Below are 19,495 nucleotides of genomic sequence, written 5' to 3'. Positions count from 1 at the left end.
GCAAATAATGATGATGGTGTTATATTGATAGGATGGTGGTGGTGATGATGATATGAATTATGACATGTAATTATATTACTACGACACCAATGGTGACTGAGCATAGGCAGGGGAGGGAGGAGAGGGAGGAGAGGGAGGGGATTGAGGGAGGGGAGGGAGGCATCAACCTTTGACCGGTTGAAAATCAAATTAGCTCAATCTATTTTTTTCGTGAGCTTAAAATCTAATTAAAATTCCATCAAGTCAAGAGGCTTTCGTGTCAGCCAGTCTATTAAACAAACCTTCATATATATATACAAAGCGAAACAATACGTCTCTTAAAGCGAGTGCTTCCAAAATTGTCTGCTCTTGTCTAAATGATTAATATCTTCTTTGATGATGCGAATAATAAACACGTGGTCATACCGAGGATATTTCCGAAGCATCTTCAGAGTGGGCATGAAAAACCCTGAGTGCGTGAGCGGATGAGTGGGAGGGTGAGTGAGTGGGTAAGTAGGTCAGTGGATGGGTGAGTGAGCCAACGAATGGCTGAATGAATGGATGGGTGATTGAGTGAGTGGATGGGTGAGTGAGAAGGAGAGCGCATGGGTCAATGGGCGATTGGATGGGCGGGTGAGTCGGTGAGTGAGCCAATGAGTTGGCTGAATGAGTGGATGGGCGCTTGAGTGAGTGGGTGAGTCGACGGGTGAGCGGATGGGTGGGTGAATGAGTGGGTGAGGCAATGAGTGGATGGGTTATTGAGTAAGTGCATGAGTGAATGGGTGAGTGGATGGGTGGGTGAGTGGGTGAACCAATGAGTGGATGGGTGATTGAGTGAGTGGGAGTGAATGGGTGAGTGGATGAATGGGTGAGTGGATGGGTGGGTGAGTGAGTGGGTGAACCAATGAGTGGATGGGTGATTGAGTGAGTGGGAGTGAATGGGTGAGTGGATGAATGGGTGAGTGGATGGGTGGGTGAGTGAGTGGGTGAGGCAATGAGTGGATGGGTGATTGAGTGAGTGGGAGTGAATGGGTGAGTGGATGAATGGGTGAGTGGATGGGTGGGTGAGTGAGTGGGTGAGGCAATGAGTGGATGGGTTATTGAGTAAGTGCATGAGTGAATGGGCGAGTGGATGGGTGGGTGAGTGGGTGAACCATTGAGTGGATGGGTGATTGAGTGAGTGGGAGTGAATGGGTGAGTGGATGAATGGATGAGTGGATGGGTGGGTGAGTGAGTGGGTGAACCAATGAGTGGATGGGTGATTGAGTGAGTGGGAGTGAATGGGTGAGTGGATGAATGGGTGAGTGGATGGGTAGGTGAGTGAGTGGGTGAGGAAATGAGTGGATGGGTGATTGAGTGAGTGCATGAGCGAGTGGGAGAGTGAATGTGTGAGTGAAAGCGTGGGTGAGTGGATGCGTGGGTGAGTGGGTGGGTGAGTGAGTGATGCAGTTAAAGTCCCGCTTTGCATAACAATATCACAAATAATCCACCAGTCGAGACGCCGCATTCACACTTAACTCTCCCCTCTTCACCCCCAGCGAGAGATTATTTTTATTTGTCCCATGATAACTCCCCGTCTCCTTTGTAACTCTAGAGGTGGCAGCCCTACGCATAGCCCCAAAGCTACGATCCCCCAAAGTGGCTCCCAAGATAATCCCAGGATCAATGTCAAGATCGCATTCACCAATCATCAGTGAGAACACGCACGCACGCGCGCACGTGCACACTCCAAAACTATAATCCGACTCCAAATAAGTGCGCTAACCACAGCGCCACCGCTCCGCTCACGCATGAACCAACACCCACGCGTGAGCACACGATCACAAAAAACAAAGATCCCCCGTGTAGCCTTAGCAGACTTTTGGGGAAAGTGCTGTTACCGAGCACCTATGAAAGCCGACACAGCACACGAGGGGGTGGGTGGCCAGCACCACGCCCGGCCGCCTTTGTCTCCCTGGTGGCGATGTTTAAACACTACACTCATTTGAGGCTGAGTCGACCTAGGGGAGGCCCAAAAGACCGATTGAGACAATCGTCACTGGGTGTTGGGCATGAGCGGGAATCAAACTCGGGTCGTCGGGTTTGTAGCGCAGCGTGCTGACCGCTACACACACACACACAGACACACACAGACAGACACACACACAGACACACACAGACAGACACACACACAGACACACACACAAAGAGACACACATACACACTCACAAAGAGACACACAGACACACACCACAATGCTCCAATCCTTACCCTGGCCGCCTGACTAGTCTCAGGATGAAACTGAAGATCGCAAGTCACCATTCATCAGAGAACACCGGTTCACCTTCCCATGATCATCATCATCGTTGGAGAGAAAGCCACAGGTAGCAACCCCATCGTTCGTGAGTGTTCAAGGTGATGGAGTTATAGCAACCACCACACTGCCCTGGCCCTCACAACACACGACTCATCAGCAAGCCCACCACCACGTTGCCTTCCTTCTAGAACACACGGCTCATCAGCAAGCCCACCACAACGTCACCCGGCTACTACAACACACGGCTCATCAGCACGCCCAGCACCACGTTGCCTTCCTTCTAGAACACACAGCTCATCAGCAAGCCCACTACCACAACGTTGCCTGGCTTCTGCAACACACAGCTCATCAGCACGCCCAGCACCACCACGTTTCCTGGCTTTTACAACTCGCGACTCATCAGCAAGCCCAGCACCACGTTGCCTGGCTTCTACAACACACGGCTCATCAGCAAGCCCAACACCACGTTTCCTGGCTTCCAGAACACACGGCTCATCAGCAAGCCCAACACCACGTTGCCTGGCTTCTACAAAACACGACTCATCAGCACGCCCACCACCACGTTTCCTGGCTTTTACAACTCGCGGCTCATCAACACGCCCAACACCACCACGTTGCCTGGCTTCCAGAACACACGACTCATCAGCAAGCCCAACACCACGTTACCTGGCTTCCAGAACACACGGCTCATCAGCAAGCCCACCACCACCACCACCACCACGTTACCTGGCTTCCACAACACACGGTTCATCAGCAGGCCCACCACCACCAAAACGTTGCACATCTTCCACAACGCACAGCTCATCAGCGAGCCAGAGCCTGGTCGCTAGAAAGCCCGTAAACCGATTGGCTAACGCACGAGTGGAGTTCTGCTTGTATTAAGTAGGGGTGATTATCAAGGTGTTTTTTTATTTTTATTTCATAACACTCGAGTCTTGCTGAATTGTTTGGAGGCGCTTGTACTGAGTGGTGGCGGCTACTACGCTGCACGTGTCTGACTGTAATCATCCAGCAGTGTGGAGGCAGCAGCGAGAGTTGGTAGGATCGCACACAGATGGTGTGAAACTCGTTCCCTGTGAGTTGGCGGCGAGGAGGAATCGCACCCGTGGCCCACCACGAGAAGGCGCTTACAGGAAAACAAATGTTGACCCCCCAACCTGTTCCGTCCGTACAGGGATCTAGCGTTGCCCCCTCGCTCGCACGCGTGGAGTGTCTCCATGTGCTCCAGTGGCCTCCCAAATGTAAACACTCATTCATGTTGAGGGGTGACGTGGTGGCTAGGAGATGTTAACTACCTCGCCTGGTATACAGGAGGTCGTGGGTTCGATCTCGAGCCTGACGCCTGCTGCTGTATATTTGGAGTTTGCGTGTCTCTCTCTCTCCCCGTGGTGAGATGTTAACTACCTCGCCGGGTATACAGGAGGTCGTAGGTTCGATCCCGAACCTGACGCCTGCTGCTGTATATTTGGAGTTTGCGTGTCTCTCTCTCTCCCCGTGGTGAGATGTTAACTACCTCGCCGGGTATACAGGAGGTCGTGGGTTCGATCCCGATCCCGACCCTGACGCCTGCTGCTGTATATTTGGAGTTTGCGTGTCTATCTCTCTCTCATCATCATCACGGTGGCTAGGAGATGTTAACTACCTCGCCTGGTATACAGGAGGTCGTGGGTTCCATCCCGACCCTGACACCTGCTGCTGTATATTTGGAGTTTGCGTGTCTCTGTCTCTCTCTCCCCGTGGTGGGATGTTAACTACCTCGCCTGGTATACAGGAGGTCGTGGTTTCGATCTAGACCCTGACGCCTGCAGCTGTATATTTGGAATTTGCGTGTCTCTCCCTATCTTTCATCATCATCACGGTGGCTAGGAGATGTTAACTACCTCGCCTGGTATACAGGAGGTCGTGGGTTCGGCATAGACCCGCCCCTGCGTATTCGGAGTGTCCGTGCTCTCGCCTTGGTCGCGCGGGGTCTTCACTGCGGTGAATGCCGCAGGCCTCGAAGGGGCAGAAACTCTCTGGCTCCAACATCAGGGGCCGTCCATAAATGACGTCATGCGATTTTGAACGATTTTTGACCACCCCCCTCGTCACTAGGCGTCACAAAAAGTCAGACCCCCACCTCAAATCTGACGTCACAAAGCTCTGCCCCCCACCCCCCGAAAAAAAAAACATGCTTCAAATCGCTTTAAACTATTGTCATTGTAGTGCGTATTTAATGTGGCGCTGCACTCTGATGTTGTAGTAGAAAACATGTATTAAAAAGTCTATTTAATTAAGTAGAACGTGTTGTCCGTATTTATTTAAAGTTGCGCATTTTGATGCGACGTCACATTTCTCAAACACGCCCCTCCCCCCTCGTCACACACCGTCACAAATGTCTGACCCCCCCCCCCGTCCCCTATGTGCGTGACGTCATTTATGGACGGCCCCTCACCGCACGACGCAAACGAATTAATTCTAGATTTGAAGCTTTCGTGACTGCAAGGATTCATACTCTTATTTCTTTCGGTAAAGTCACGTAGGTAAAAAATGAAAATTAATAAAATAAAATAAAAATCACGACGTTTCGGAGGCAACACAAGCTTCCGTCTTCAGGTGGAACCGTCACAGCCACGACAGCTGTATCAAGTAAATGAGAGATTACAAGAGCTACCACTCCGTATACATAATGGTTGAAGAGGGGAAGGGCCAAGCAATCTCTCATTTACTTGATACAGCTGTCGTGGCTGTGACGATTCCACCTGAAGACGGAAGCTTGTGTTGCCTCCGAAACGTCGTGATTTTATTTTTATTTTACTTTTATTAATTAAAATTTTTTACCTACGTGACTTTACCGAAAAAACCTAAGAATATGAACCCTCCCGGCAGATTTGAAGCTTTCGTGACTGCAAGGATTCATACTCTTATTTCTTTCGGTAAAGTCACCATGTAGGTAAAAAATGAAATTAAAATAATTTTATTTTTATAAAAAATTTTATTAATTAAAAAAATGAAATCAAAATAATTTTATTTTTTTATTAATTTTCATTTCATTTTTTTACCTACGTGACTTTACCGAAAGAAATAAGAGAATGAACGAATAACAAATGGTGCCCTCACGCTCGCTCTGCGCGACGCGGTGAACGTTTCTGCGTCGTCCAGAGGTTTTCACCGAAGCAGAAGTTCGATCCAAGCTCGCGTTTTGCTTTCTCTAGATGGATGCATTCGTATACTTTTTTTGTCTTGACGCATTTCGCGTTCCCGTTTTCTTAAAAACTTTTTTTAACTCTTCCTGTTTGCGATGACGTACGCACGCACGCACACGCAGGCAGGCACGCACACACACGCACGCACGCACACACGCACGCACACACACACGCACGCACACGCACGCACGCACGCACACACGCATGCACACACACACACGCATGCACACACACGCAGACACGCACACACACGCACGCACACACGCACGCACACCCACACGCACACACGCACGCACACACACAAGCACACACGCACACAGGCAGGCGCATCCACGGTATGACTTTCTCTCTCTCCCGGTTCCGTTTCCGGATGACGCGCGCGTAAGTTTTTACGAAGCAACTCCATCGGGCAGGAACGTACCAAGATTCGCCCCCAACAAGGCCACGCGCGTGGAAGGGGGTGACGGGGGCGTGTGTGTGCCTGTCTGTGTGTCTGTGTGTTTGTCTGTGTGTGTGTGTGTTTGTCTGTCTGTGTGTGAGTGTCTGTGTGTCTATCTGTGTGTGTGTGTGTCTGCGTGTGTGTGTATCTGTGTGCGTGTCTGTGTGTCTGTCTGTGTGTGTGTGCCTGTGTGAGTGTCTGTGTGTCTATCTGTGTGTGTGTCTGTATGTGTGTCTGCGTGTGTGTCTATCTGTCTGCGTGTGTGTGTCTGTCTATCTGTCTGTATGTGTGTCTGCGTGTGTGTGTGTGTGTCTGTGTGTCTATCTGTCTGTGTGTCTGTGTGTCTATCTGTCTATGTGTGTCTGTGTGTCTGTCTGTCTGCGTGTGTGTATCTGTGTGTGTGTCTGTGTGTCTATCTGTCTGTGTGTGTCTGTGTGTCTGTCTGTCTGTGTGTCTGTGTGTGTGTGTCTGTCTATCTGTCTGTATGTGTGTCTGCGTGTGTGTGTGTATCTGTATGTGTCTGTGTGTCTGTCTGTGTATATCTGTGTGTCTGTCTGTATGTGTGTCTGCGTGTGTGTGTGTCTGTGTATCTGTCTGTATGTGTGTCTGCGTGTGTGTGTGTGTATCTGTGTGTCTATCTGCCTGCGTGTGTGTGACACAGCTTCTGGCGCCGGCTGTCGTTTGAGATCAGCGCTGTCCGTGCCGCGGCGCGGATCTCCGCGGTTGAGTCGCGGCGACGTCAAAAGAACCACGGGGGCGCGCTGCCGCTACGTACGCCTCTCTCTTGAAACAACACAAAGACAATGTCCTTTTTACCCGCCCAACCGCTGTGCGCGTTGCCCGGATTCGCAGCGCCTCCAGCAACTGCGTCCGCCTCGCAGCGGGAACGGGGGAACGGGGGAACGGGCAGATGCCGGAAGGCAAAACCAGCGCACGCCCGGGGCGCCGACTTTCATTCACCGAAATTAACCAAACCCAACAACAACAGCAAGAAAAATCTTCCCCGGCGTAGTTCGTATTTATATATGTATAGAGTCTCGCCCACCCGCAAAAATCCTCAAAAGATTTGTTCGGCGAAGGCGGCGTTCGCTCAACTCCACCGCCCGCAGATGATGCAAACCACGCGGCCCGAGTTGAAGCGGAGGACCGACTATAAACAGTGAAGCTTCTCGCCGCTGCGTTGCTTGAGCATCTCTCTCTCTCTTCCTTCCTTCCTCGAGTTCATCTTCGAAGCGGAGGTTGTGGTGCTGCTGGTGGTGCTGGTCACGCCAGCGTTTCCTTGGCGGACACGGGCAACCGCCGGTTGTTGTAGGCGTGCATGCCCAGCGGCTCCTCGGAGCGCATGAGACCCACCACGACCGTGGCGGCCGTGGTACCGGCGGCGGTGGTGGTGGTGTTGTTGGTGGCGGGGGGTGGTGACCTCCGAACCTTGTGTCGGCAGCGCAGCGACACGCGCAGTGACTCGCTCATCGCGCTCAGCACCGAACGCTGGCGCAACGTGGAGGGGGTGGGGGTGAGGTGTGGTGGAGAAGGTCAGGCGGGTGAGGGTGGAGGAGGGTGAGGAGGTTGAGGAGGAAGAGGATGGAGGAGGGTGATGATGATGAAGGATAGTGGTTTTCATAATGGATGGGAGCGTGGTGGTTTATAGTGATTATTGGTGGTGGTGGTTATAATGATAGTGGTGATGATGCTGGTGGTGATGATGGTGGTGGTGGTGGTGATGATGGTGGTGGTGTAGATAACGTTGGTGTTGATGGTGGCAGTGATGATGGGAATGATGGTGGTGAGGATAGTGGGGATGGTGGTGATCATGGTGGTGATGATGGTGGTGGTGGTGGTGATGATGATGTAGATAACGTTGGTGTTGATGGTGGTGATGATGATGGTGGTGGTGTAGATAACGTTGGTGTTGATGGTGGTGGTGATGATGGTGGTGGTGTAGATAACGTTGGTGGTGATGATGGTGGTGATGATGGTGGTGGTTTAGATAACATTGGTGTTGATGGTGGTGATGATGGTGGTGGTGATGATGGTGGTGGTGATGATGGTGTAGATAAGGTTGATGTTGTTGATGGTGGTGATGATGATGGCAACGATGGTGGTGGTGAGGATGGTGGTGATGATGGTGGTGGTGATGATGGTGTAGATAACATTGGTGTTGATGGTAGTGATGATGATGGTGGTGGTGTAGATAACGTTGGTGTTGATGGTGGTGGTGGTGTAGATAACGTTGGTGTTGATGGTGGTGATGATGGTGTTGATGGTGGTGGTGATGATGGTGGTGATGATGGGAACGATGATGGTGGTGATGATGATGATGGTGGTGTAGATAACGTTGGTGTTGATGGTGGTGATGATGGTGTTGATGGTGGTGGTGATGATGGTGGTGATGATGGTGGTGATGATGGTGGTGATGATGGGAACGATGATGGTGGTGAGGATGGTGGTGATGATGGTGGTGATGATGAGGGAGGAGGAGATCAAAAAGGCAATGTCATTCTTGATATCATCATCATCATCATCGACGTTGGTAGCAGCAGTAGCAACATCATCACCAGCAGAGGAAACATTGTGGGCATTATTCCAGTCATCATCACTGTCGCCTTCATTAGCACCACCACCATTACCACCATCATCACCACCACCATGATCACCACCATCCTCACCACCACCACCATCATCACTGTCGCCTTCATCACCACCACCACCATTACCACCACCATCATCACCACCACCATGATCACCACCATCATCACTGTCGCCTTCATCACAACAACCATCATCACAGATGTCACCACCACCATTACCACCATCATCACCACCACCATGATCACCACCATCCTCACCACCACCACCATCATCACTGTCGCCTTCATCACCACCACCACCATTACCACCACCATCATCACCACCACCATGATCACCACCATCATCACTGTCGCCTTCATCACAACAACCATCATCACAGATGTCACCATCACCATTACCACCATCATCACCACCACCATGATCACCACCATCCTCACCACCACCACCATCATCACTGTCGCCTTCATCACCACCACCACCATTACCACCACCATCATCACCACCACCATGATCACCACCATCATCACTGTCGCCTTCATCACAACAACCATCATCACAGATGTCACCACCACCATTACCACCATCATCACCACCACCATGATCACCACCATCCTCACCACCACCACCATCATCACTGTCGCCTTCATCACCACCACCACCATTACCACCACCATCATCACCACCACCATGATCACCACCATCATCACTGTCGCCTTCATCACAACAACCATCATCACAGATGTCACCATCACCATTACCACCATCATCACCACCACCATGATCACCACCATCCTCACCACCACCACCATCATCACTGTCGCCTTCATCACAACAACCATCATCACAGATGTCACCACCACCATTACCACCATCATCACCACCACCATGATCACCACCATCCTCACCACCACCACCATCATCACTGTCGCCTTCATCACCACCACCACCATTACCACCACCATCATCACCACCACCATGATCACCACCATCATCACTGTCGCCTTCATCACAACAACCATCATCACAGATGTCACCATCACCATTACCACCATCATCACCACCACCATGATCACCACCATCCTCACCACCACCACCATCATCACTGTCGCCTTCATCACAACAACCATCATCACAGATGTCACCACCACCATTACCACCATCATCACCACCACCATGATCACCACCATCCTCACCACCACCACCATCATCACTGTCGCCTTCATCACCACCACCACCATTACCACCACCATCATCACCACCACCATGATCACCACCATCATCACTGTCGCCTTCATCACAACAACCATCATCACAGATGTCACCACCACCATTACCACCATCATCACCACCACCATGATCACCACCATCCTCACCACCACCACCATCATCACTGTCGCCTTCATCACCACCACCACCATTACCACCACCATCATCACCACCACCATGATCACCACCATCATCACTGTCGCCTTCATCACAACAACCATCATCACAGATGTCACCACCACCATTACCACCATCATCACCACCACCATGATCACCACCATCCTCACCACCACCACCATCATCACTGTCGCCTTCATCACCACCACCACCATTACCACCACCATCATCACCACCACCATGATCACCACCATCATCATTGTCGCCTTCATCACAACAACCATCATCACAGATGTCACCATCACCATTACCACCATCATCACCACCACCATGATCACCACCATCCTCACCACCACCACCATCATCACTGTCGCCTTCATCACAACAACCATCATCACAGATGTCACCACCACCATTACCACCATCATCACCACCACCATGATCACCACCATCCTCACCACCACCACCATCATCACTGTCGCCTTCATCACAACAACCATCATCACAGATGTCACCATCACCATTACCACCATCATCACCACCACCATGATCACCACCATCCTCACCACCACCACCATCATCACTGTCGCCTTCATCACCACCACCACCATTACCACCACCATCATCACCACCACCATGATCACCACCATCATCACTGTCGCCTTCATCACAACAACCATCAACACCACCGACAACATCAACAACATCCACATTCACCACCGAGTGCCGGTGACGCCACCGCAGAGCTTGTACCAGGCTAGGTGCACTTTGAGCCGGTGCAGTGTGGAAGGCTCGCTGCTGGCAGGAGGTCACAGAACAGACCCTGCAGGTGCCACGGGTTGACTGCTGTGCCAGGCTAGGTGCATGTGGAGGTCACGGGACAGACCCAGGTGCCATGTGTTGACTGCTGTGCCAGGCTAGGTGCATGTGGAGATCACGGGACAGACCGAGGTGCCACGGGTTGACTGCTGTTCCAGGCTAGGTGCATGTGGAGGTCACGGGACAGACCCAGGTGCCATGTGTTGACTGCTGTGCCAGGCTAGGTGCATGAGGAGGTCACGGGACAGACCGAGGAGCCACGGGTTGACTGCTGTGCCAGGCTAGGTGCATGAGGAGGTCACGGGACTGACCCTACAGGTGCCATGGGTTGACTGCTGTTCCAGGCTAGGTGCATGTGGAGATCACGGAACAGACCCAGGTGCCATGGGTTGACTGCTGTGCCAGGCTAGGTGCATGTGGAGGTCACGAAACAGACCCAGGTGCCATGTGTTGACTGCTGTGCCAGGCTAGGTGCATGTGGAGGTCACAAAACAGACCCTGGTGCCACGTGTTGACTGCTGTGCCAGGCTAGGTGCATGAAGAGGTCACAGAACAGACCCAGGTGCCACGGGTTGACTGCTGTGCCAGGCTAGGTGCATGAGGAGGTCAAGGAACAGACCCAGGTGCCATCGATTGACTGCTGTGCCAGGCTAGGTGCATGAGGAGGTTACAGAACAGACCCAGGTGCCACGGGTTGACTGCTGTGCCAGGCTAGGTGCATGTGGAGGTCACGAAACAGACCCAGGTGCCATGTGTTGACTGCTGTGCCAGGCTAGGTGCATGTGGAGGTCACAAAACAGACCCTGGTGCCACGTGTTGACTGCTGTGCCAGGCTAGGTGCATGAAGAGGTCACAGAACAGACCCAGGTGCCACGGGTTGACTGCTGTGCCAGGCTAGGTGCATGAGGAGGTCAAGGAACAGACCCAGGTGCCATCGATTGACTGCTGTGCCAGGCTAGGTGCATGAGGAGGTTACAGAACAGACCCAGGTGCCACGGGTTGACTGCTGTGCCAGGCTAGGTGCATGTGGAGGTCACGAAACAGACCCAGGTGCCATGTGTTGACTGCTGTGCCAGGCTAGGTGCATGTGGAGGTCACAAAACAGACCCTGGTGCCACGTGTTGACTGCTGTGCCAGGCTAGGTGCATGAAGAGGTCACAGAACAGACCCAGGTGCCACGGGTTGACTGCTGTGCCAGGCTAGGTGCATGAGGAGGTCAAGGAACAGACCCAGGTGCCATCGATTGACTGCTGTGCCAGGCTAGGTGCATGAGGAGGTTACAGAACAGACCCAGGTGCCACGGGTTGACTGCTGTGCCAGGCTAGGTGCATGTGGAGGTCACGAAACAGACCCAGGTGGCACGGGTTGAGTCGACCTAGGGGTAGAGGACCGGTTCAGATATTCGTCACTGGTGTTGGTGTCCGTGAGCGGGAATGGAACTCGCGTCGCCACGTTCGTAGCGCAGCGCTCTCCCACCAACACCACTCTCCCACCACCACCACCACCACTCTCCCACCACCACCACCACCACTCTCCCACCACCACCACCACCGCCACCGCTCTTCCACTACCACCACCGCTCTCCCACCACCACCACCACCCCTCTTCCATCACCACCACCACTGCCTCTGGCCCTCCGTCAGTCGGCCGGTCAGCACTGCACCACACCACACAATACAACACCGCACCACCACCACACCGCACCACCCCGCACCACACCACCACCGCACCGCACAACACCACACAACACCACACACCACCACCACGACCACACCGCACCACCACCACAACACCACGCACCACCACCACGACCACCACCACCACCACCACTCTTCCATCACCACCACCACTGCCTCTGGCCCTCCGTCAGTCGGCCGGTGAGCACTGCACCACCCCACACCATATAACACAACCCCACACAACACCACACAACACCACACAACACCGCACCACCACACCGCACCACCACCACCACCACACCGCACCACCACTGCCACCGCCGCACTACACCACACCACACTACCACCACCACCACACCACCACCACAACACCACGCACCACCACACCGCACCACCACCACACCACGCACCACCGCACCACACACCACACCGCACCACCACCACACCACCACCACCACCGCACCACCACGCACCACCACACTACCACGACCACAACCCCACACAACACCACCACGCACCACCGCACCACCACCGCCGCCGCCACCGCACCTTGTCGCGAGTGGCAGCGCGCTGCGACCCGTAGAGGAACTCTGCCAGCGCGGCGACGACGGCGACTCCGAGTCCGGCGGCGAGGACGATGAAGATGCCGCCGATGTTCTGCACGCCCAGGGCGCTCGCCTCTTTCGTCTCCTCCTGGGGGCAGGAGCTGCTGCGCCACCAGCGCTCCTTGAGCGTGTGCAGCTTGCCCCCCTCCTGCAGCTGCAGGATGGCGATGGTGATCATGTCGCGGTAGGGCGAGCCTGCGGGACACAGCGCACGGCCCCAAGAGACCGGGGCCCAGACAGATGCACAGTCAGATAGCCACCCAGCCAGATGCACAGTCAGCCACCCAGTCAGATGCACAGTCAGATAGCCGCCCAGCCAGACAGATGCACGAGTCAGTCACCCAGTCAGATGCACAGTCAGATAGCCATCCACCCACCCAGCCACCCACCCAGCCACCCACCCAATCAGATACCCAGCCAGCCAGCCACCCAGTCAGATGCACAGCCAGATAGCTACCCACCCAGCCACCCACCCAGCCACCCACCGAGCCCCACCCAAACAGATACCCAGTCAGCCACCCACCCAGCCACCCACCCAGACAGATACACAGCCACCCACCCAGCCAGCCAGCCAGCCACATACCCAACCACCCAGCCAGCCACCGACCCAGCCACCCACCCAGCCAGATGCACAGTCAGAGAGCCACACAGCCAGCCACCAACCCAGCCACCCACCCAGCCACCCACTCAATCAGATACCCTGCCAGATAGCCACCCACCCAGCCACCGACCCAGTCAGATAGCCAGTCAGCCACCCATCCAGATGCACAGTCAGCCATCCAGCCAGATACCCAGCCAGATAGCCACCCACCCAGTCAGCCACCCAGCCAGATACCCAGCCAGATGCCCAGCCAGATAGCCACCCAGCCACCTGCCCAGTCAGCCACCCAGTCAGATACACAGCCAGCCACCCACCCAGCCACCCACCCAGACAGATACCCAGCCACCCACCTAGCCAGCTACCCAGCCACATACCCAGCGAGATAGTCAGTTAGCCAGCCACCCATCCAAATACCCAGTCAGATACCTACCCAGCCAAATCTCCACCCAGCCAGATACAATGACAGTCACCCAGCCAGCCACCAAGCCAGCCAGCCAGATATCCAGCCAGCCACCCACGCGAAGCACAGGGATTTACACAGAGAGAAATAGTTTGTGTGGAGGGTTAGGCACAGGCTTTTTTGCCGGCCATCGAACAAAGGCGGTCACTGCAGCGCGCAGCGCTTCCACCCCTCGGTACGATGGTCCCGTCGCACCCAATTGGAATCCTCGCGGAGTTTCTGTTCCCCTCCAATGTCGACCGGCGCGTTGCACCGACGCGTTGCACCGGCGCATTGCACCAGCTCATTGCACCAACTCATTGCACCAACTCATTGCACCAGCTCATTGCAACGGTGCTTTGTACCGGTGTATTGCACCGGCGCATTAGACTACACTCGTGTTTTGTCGCAAAAAAAAGAAGATGCACTTTTGAGGCCGTCTGGAACGCTCTCCCTTCCCGATATTAGGAGCAATGCACTTTTAAATCATCATCTAGATTGACAAACTCATCTCATTAGAACTGCTGCTTGTTGTTATTGTTGTTGTGTTCGTTGTCCTTACCCCACACTTCCGATTAGCGAGGTTGGCCATGCGTATTGCCATCTCCCTGTCTCTCCCCATTTCCCCCTCCCCCCATGTCTCCCCATCTCCCCTATCTCCCTATCCATCTCCCCCCCCAGCACCCCAATCCCATTCTCTCTCTTTCTCCCCATCTCCCTCCCCCCTGCCAAGCCTCTTCATCCATCTCCCCACCAGTCTCAGTCTCTCTGAGTCTCTCTGAGTGTCTCTCAGCGTCTCTCAGTCTCTCTCAGTCTCTCAGTCTCTCTGAGTCTCTCTGAGTTTCTCAGTCTCTCTGAGCGTCTCTCGGAGTCTCTCATTCTCTCAAAGTCTTTTTCAGTCTCTCGGAGTCTCTCTCAGTGTCTCCCAGTGTCTCTCAGCGTCTCTCAGTGTCTCTCATTCTCTCAAAGTCTTTTTCAGTCTCTCTGAGTCTCTGTCAGTGTCTCTGAGCGTCTCTCGGAGTCTCTCATTCTCTCTAAGTCTTTTTCAGTCTCGCTGAGTCTCTCTCAGTGTCTCTCAGAGTCTCAGTCTCTCTCAGTCTCTCAGTCTCTCTGATTCTCTCTGAGTTTCTCAGTCTCTCTGAGCGTCTCTCGGAGTCTCTCATTCTCTCAAAGTCTTTTTCAGTCTCTCGGAGTCTCTCTCAGTGTCTCCCAGTGTCTCTCAGCGTCTCTCAGTGTCTCTCATTCTCTCAAAGTCTTTTTCAGTCTCTCTGAGTCTCTGTCAGTGTCTCTGAGCGTCTCTCGGAGTCTCTCATTCTCTCTAAGTCTTTTTCAGTCTCGCTGAGTCTCTCTCAGTGTCTCTCAGTGTCTCTCAGCGTCTCTCAGTGTCTCTCATTCTCTCAAAGTCTTTTTCAGTCTCTCTGAGTCTCTGTCAGTGTCTCTGAGCGTCTCTCAGAGTCTCTCATTCTCTCTAAGTCTTTTTCAGTCTCTCTGAGTCTCTGTCAGTGTCTCTGAGCGTCTCTCAGAGTCTCTCAATCTCTCTAAGTATTTTTCAGTCTCTCTGAGTCTCTCTCTGTGTCTCTCGGTGTATCTCTGTGTCTCTCAGTCTCAATCTCTCTCATTATGTATCTCTCAGTGTCTTTCTCAGTCTCTCTCTCTGTCAGTGTCTCTCTCAGCGTCTCGCTCAGCATTTCTCAGTCTCTCTCAGTGTCTCTCAGTGTCTCTCTGTGTCTCTCATGGTGTATCTCTGTGTCTCTCAGTCTGAGTCTCTCTCATGATGTATCTCTCAGTGTCTTTCTCAGTCTGTCTCTCTGTCAGTGTCTCTCTCAGCGTCTCGCTCAGCGTTTCTCAGTCTATCTCAGTGTATCTCTGTCTCTCTCAGTATCTCTCAGTCTCGGCGTCTCGCACAGCGTTTCTCAGTGTCTCTCAGTCTCTCTCAGTCTCAGCGTCTCTCAGTGTCTCTCTGTGTCTCTCAGTCTCTCTCTGTGTCTCTCTGTGTCTCTCAGTCTCTCTCTGTGTCTCTCTGTGTCTCTCAGTCTCTCTCAGTCTCGGCGTCTCGCACAGCGTCTCTCAGTGTCTCTCTGTGTCTCTCTGTGTCTCTCAGTGTCTCTCTGTGTCCCCCAGTCTCTCTCAGTCTCAGCGTCTCAGTCTCAGCGTCTCTCTGTGTCTCTCTGTGTCTCTCTGTGTCTCTCAGTCTCGGCGTCTCGCACGGCGTCTCTCGGTGTCTCTGAGTCTCTCGGTCTCTCTCTCAGTGTCTCTCAGCGGCTGTCAGTGTCTCTCTCAGTCTCTCTCAGTCTCTCAGTCTCAGCGTCTCTCAGTCTCAGCGTCTCGCTCAGCATTTCTCAGACTCTCTCAGTGTATCTCAGTCTCTCTCAGTCTCAGCGTCTCGCACAGCGTCTCTCAGGGTCTCTCTGTGTCTCTCTGAGTCTCTCTCGGTGTCTCTCTCAGTGTCTCTCTGTGTCTCTCAGTCTCTCTCAGTCTCGGCGTCTCAGTCACAGCGTCTCTCAGTGTCTATCTGTGTCTCTCAGTCTCTCTCAGTGTCTCTCTCAGTCTCAGCGTCTCTCAGTGTCTCTCAGTGTCTCTCTGTGTCTCTCTCAGTCTCTGTGTCTCTCTGAGTCTATCTCGGTGTCTCTCTCAGTGTATCTCTGTGTCTCTCAGTCTCTCTCAGTCTCGGCGTCTCGCACAGTGTCTCTCAGTCTATCTCAGTGTCTCTCTGTGTCAGCGTCTCTCAGTGTCTCTCTGTGTCTCTCAGTCTCTCTCAGTCTCGGCGTCTCAGTCACAGCGTCTCTCAGCGTCTCTCTGTGTCTCTCAGTCTCTCTCAGTGTCTCTCTCAGTCTCAGCGTCTCTCAGTGTCTCTCTGTGTCTCTCAGTCTCTCTCAGTCTCAGTGTCTCACACAGCGTCTCTCAGTGTCTCTCTGTGTCTCTCAGTCTCTCTCAGTCTCAGTGTCTCACACAGCGTCTCTCAGTGTCTCTCTGTGTCTCTCAGTCTCTCTCAGTCTCGGCGTCTCTCAGGATCTCTCAGTCTCTCTCAGTCTCTCTCTGTGTCTCTCTGTGTCTCTCAGTCTATCTCAGTGTCTCTCTGTGTCAGCGTTTCTCAGTGTCTCTCTGTGTCTCTCAGTCTCTCTCAGTCTCTCTCAGTCTCGGCGTCTCTCAGTGTCTCTCAGTGTCTCTCTGTGTCTCTCTCAGTCTCTGTGTCTCTCTGAGTCTCTCTCGGTGTCTCTCTCAGTGTCTCTCTGTGTCAGCGTCTCTCAGTGTCTCTCTGTGTCTCTCTGTGTCTCTAAGTCTCTCTCAGTCTCGGCGTCTCTCAGCGTCTCCCCTCTCACCGAGGGGCATGCCCACGCCGTAGCCCTTGCTGTCGATGAGGCCCCCGATCTGGGTGAGGTTGCAGTAGCGCTGCGTCACGTGCTCGATGGTTGTCGACTCCATGAGCATGGCGAAGTCCGTGGTCAGGGCTCGGTGGATGCCCTCCTCGTTGTTCTTGACGAGCGCTGTCTGGTGGCGGCTGCTCATGAACGCCCACATCTTCTCGTACGTCGAGATGCGCGACTTCTGAGCGAGCGCACACGCACGTGGGACGTGGGACGCCCGGTCAGAGGTGGGGTGGGGAGGGCAGGGGGGAGTGGGTGATTGAGCGAGGTGGGTGGGTGGGCGGGTGGGTGGATGGGTGAGAGGGTGGGTGGGTCAGTGGGTGGGTGGATGGGTGAGCAGGTGGGTAGATGGGTGAGAGGGTGGGTGGGTGGGTGGGTGAGAGGGTGGGTGGATGGATGAGAGGGTGGGTGGGTCAGTGGATGGGTGGGTGGGTGAGCAGGTGGGTGGATGGGTGAGAGGGTGGGTGGGTGGGTGAGAGGGTGGGTGGGTGGGTGAGCGGGTGGGTGGATGGGTGAGAGGGTGGGTGGGTGAGCGGGTGGGTAGGTGGGTGGGTGAGCGGGTGGGTGGGTGAGCGGGTGGGTGGATAAGTGAAATAATGGTTGGGTAGGTGGGTGAGCGGGTGGGTGGGTGGGTAAGAGGGTAGATGGGTGAGTGAGCAGGTGGGTGGATGGGTGAGAGGGTGGGTGAGTGGGTTGGTAGAAGGGTGAGCGGGTGGGTGGGTGAGCGGGTGGGTGGATGGGTGAGAGGGTGGGTGGGTGGTTGGGTGAGCGGGTGGGTGGGTGGATGGATGAGAGGGTGGGTGGGTCAGTGGGTGGGTGGATGGGTGAAAGAGTGGTTGGGTGGTTGGGTGAGCGGGTGGGTGGGTGGGTGGATAAGAGGGTGGATGGGTGAGTGAGCGGGTGGGTGGATGGGTGAGAGGGTGGGTGAGTGGGTTCGTGGATGGGTGAGAGGGTGGGTGAGTGGGTGGGTGAGAGGGTGGGTGGGTGGGTGGGTTGGTGAGAGAGTGGGTGGGTGGATGGGTGGATGGGTGAGCGGGTGGGTGGGTGAGCGGGTGGGTGGATGGGTGAGAGGGTGGGTGGGTAGGTGGGTGAGCGGGTGGGTGGATGGGTGAGCGGGTGGGTGGATGGGTGAGTGGGTGGGTGGGTGGGTGAGCGAGTGGGTGGGTGGATGGGTGAGAGGGTGGGTGAGCGAGTGAGTGAACGAGCGAGTGGGTGGGGTGGGTGAAATGGGTAGGGAATTGTGTGTGAGCGAGCGCAGGGATGAGTAGGTGGGCGGGTGGACGAGTGGGTGAGCTGAGGGGCCAGTGGAGGGGTGAGCGGGGGGGTGAGTGGGCGAGCAGGTGAACGAGTGGGCGAGCTGAGGGGCAAGTGGAGGGGCGAGCGGGTGGACGAGTGGGCGAGCAGATGGACGAGTGGGCGAGCTGAGGGGCAAGTGGAAGGGTGAGTGGGTGGACGAGTGGGCGAGCTGAGGGGTAAGTGGAGGGGTGAGCGGGTGGACGAGTGGGCGAGCAGATGGACGAGTGGCCGAGCTGAGCGGCAAGTGGAAGGGTGAGTGGGTGGACGAGTGGGCGAGCTGAGGGGCAAGTGGAGGGGCGAGCAGGTGGACGAGTGGACGAGCTGAGGGGCGAGCGGTGGGGCGAGCGGTCTCGCCCACCTTGAAGAAGGTCATGGTGGAGCCGTCTCGCACGGCCCCGTACTCGATCTTGGTCTGCTTGGCGAGGTCGTCCGCGGAGCCGATGGGCGATTCCATGCGCTCGACCGTGAGGAAGGCGGCCAGGTTGGCCGTGTAGGACGAGATGAGGATGAGGGTGAAGAACCACCAGATGCCGCCAACGATGCGCGTCGACAGGGCACGCGGCATCAGCTCCGAGCCTGCGGGGAGAGACACGCGGGGGGAGACACGTGGGGAGATGTGCGGGGAGACACGGGAAGGAGACATGAGGAGACACGGGGGGGGAGACACGTGGGGGGAGACACGTGGGGGGAGACGCGAGGAGACACGTGGGGAGATGTGCGGGGAGACACGCGAGGGGAGACATGAGGAGACACGGGGAGATACGTGGGGGGAGACGCGAGGAGACACGAGGGGGGAGACACGAGGAGACACGTGGGGAGA

The 19,495-nt window shown here is 54.8% G+C and overlaps 1 protein-coding gene across 1 annotated transcript in view; it reads right to left on the bottom strand.

The window, feature by feature from the left end:
* Window positions 1–5,020: 5,020 nt before the first annotated feature.
* LOC133357027 (glutamate receptor ionotropic, kainate 2-like) overlaps window positions 5,021–19,495 on the bottom strand; it is a 40,124-nt gene continuing 25,649 nt past the window's right edge. Inside the window, exons 5-8 of the mRNA XM_061574768.1 lie at window positions 19,034–19,251; window positions 17,335–17,560; window positions 12,919–13,169; window positions 5,021–7,387 (exon numbers count right to left, since the gene is read on the bottom strand). Of these exons, the coding sequence (XP_061430752.1) occupies window positions 7,163–7,387; window positions 12,919–13,169; window positions 17,335–17,560; window positions 19,034–19,251 (920 nt within the window). The 3' untranslated portion in view covers window positions 5,021–7,162. The remainder of the gene's footprint in view (window positions 7,388–12,918; window positions 13,170–17,334; window positions 17,561–19,033; window positions 19,252–19,495) is intronic.

Source organism: Lethenteron reissneri, chromosome 56, assembly GCF_015708825.2.
Source record: "Lethenteron reissneri isolate LAM-NWPU_2019-01 chromosome 56, ASM1570882v1, whole genome shotgun sequence".
Lineage (NCBI taxonomy): Eukaryota > Metazoa > Chordata > Hyperoartia > Petromyzontiformes > Petromyzontidae > Lethenteron > Lethenteron reissneri.
This window is presented reverse-complemented; position numbering and strand designations above follow the sequence as displayed.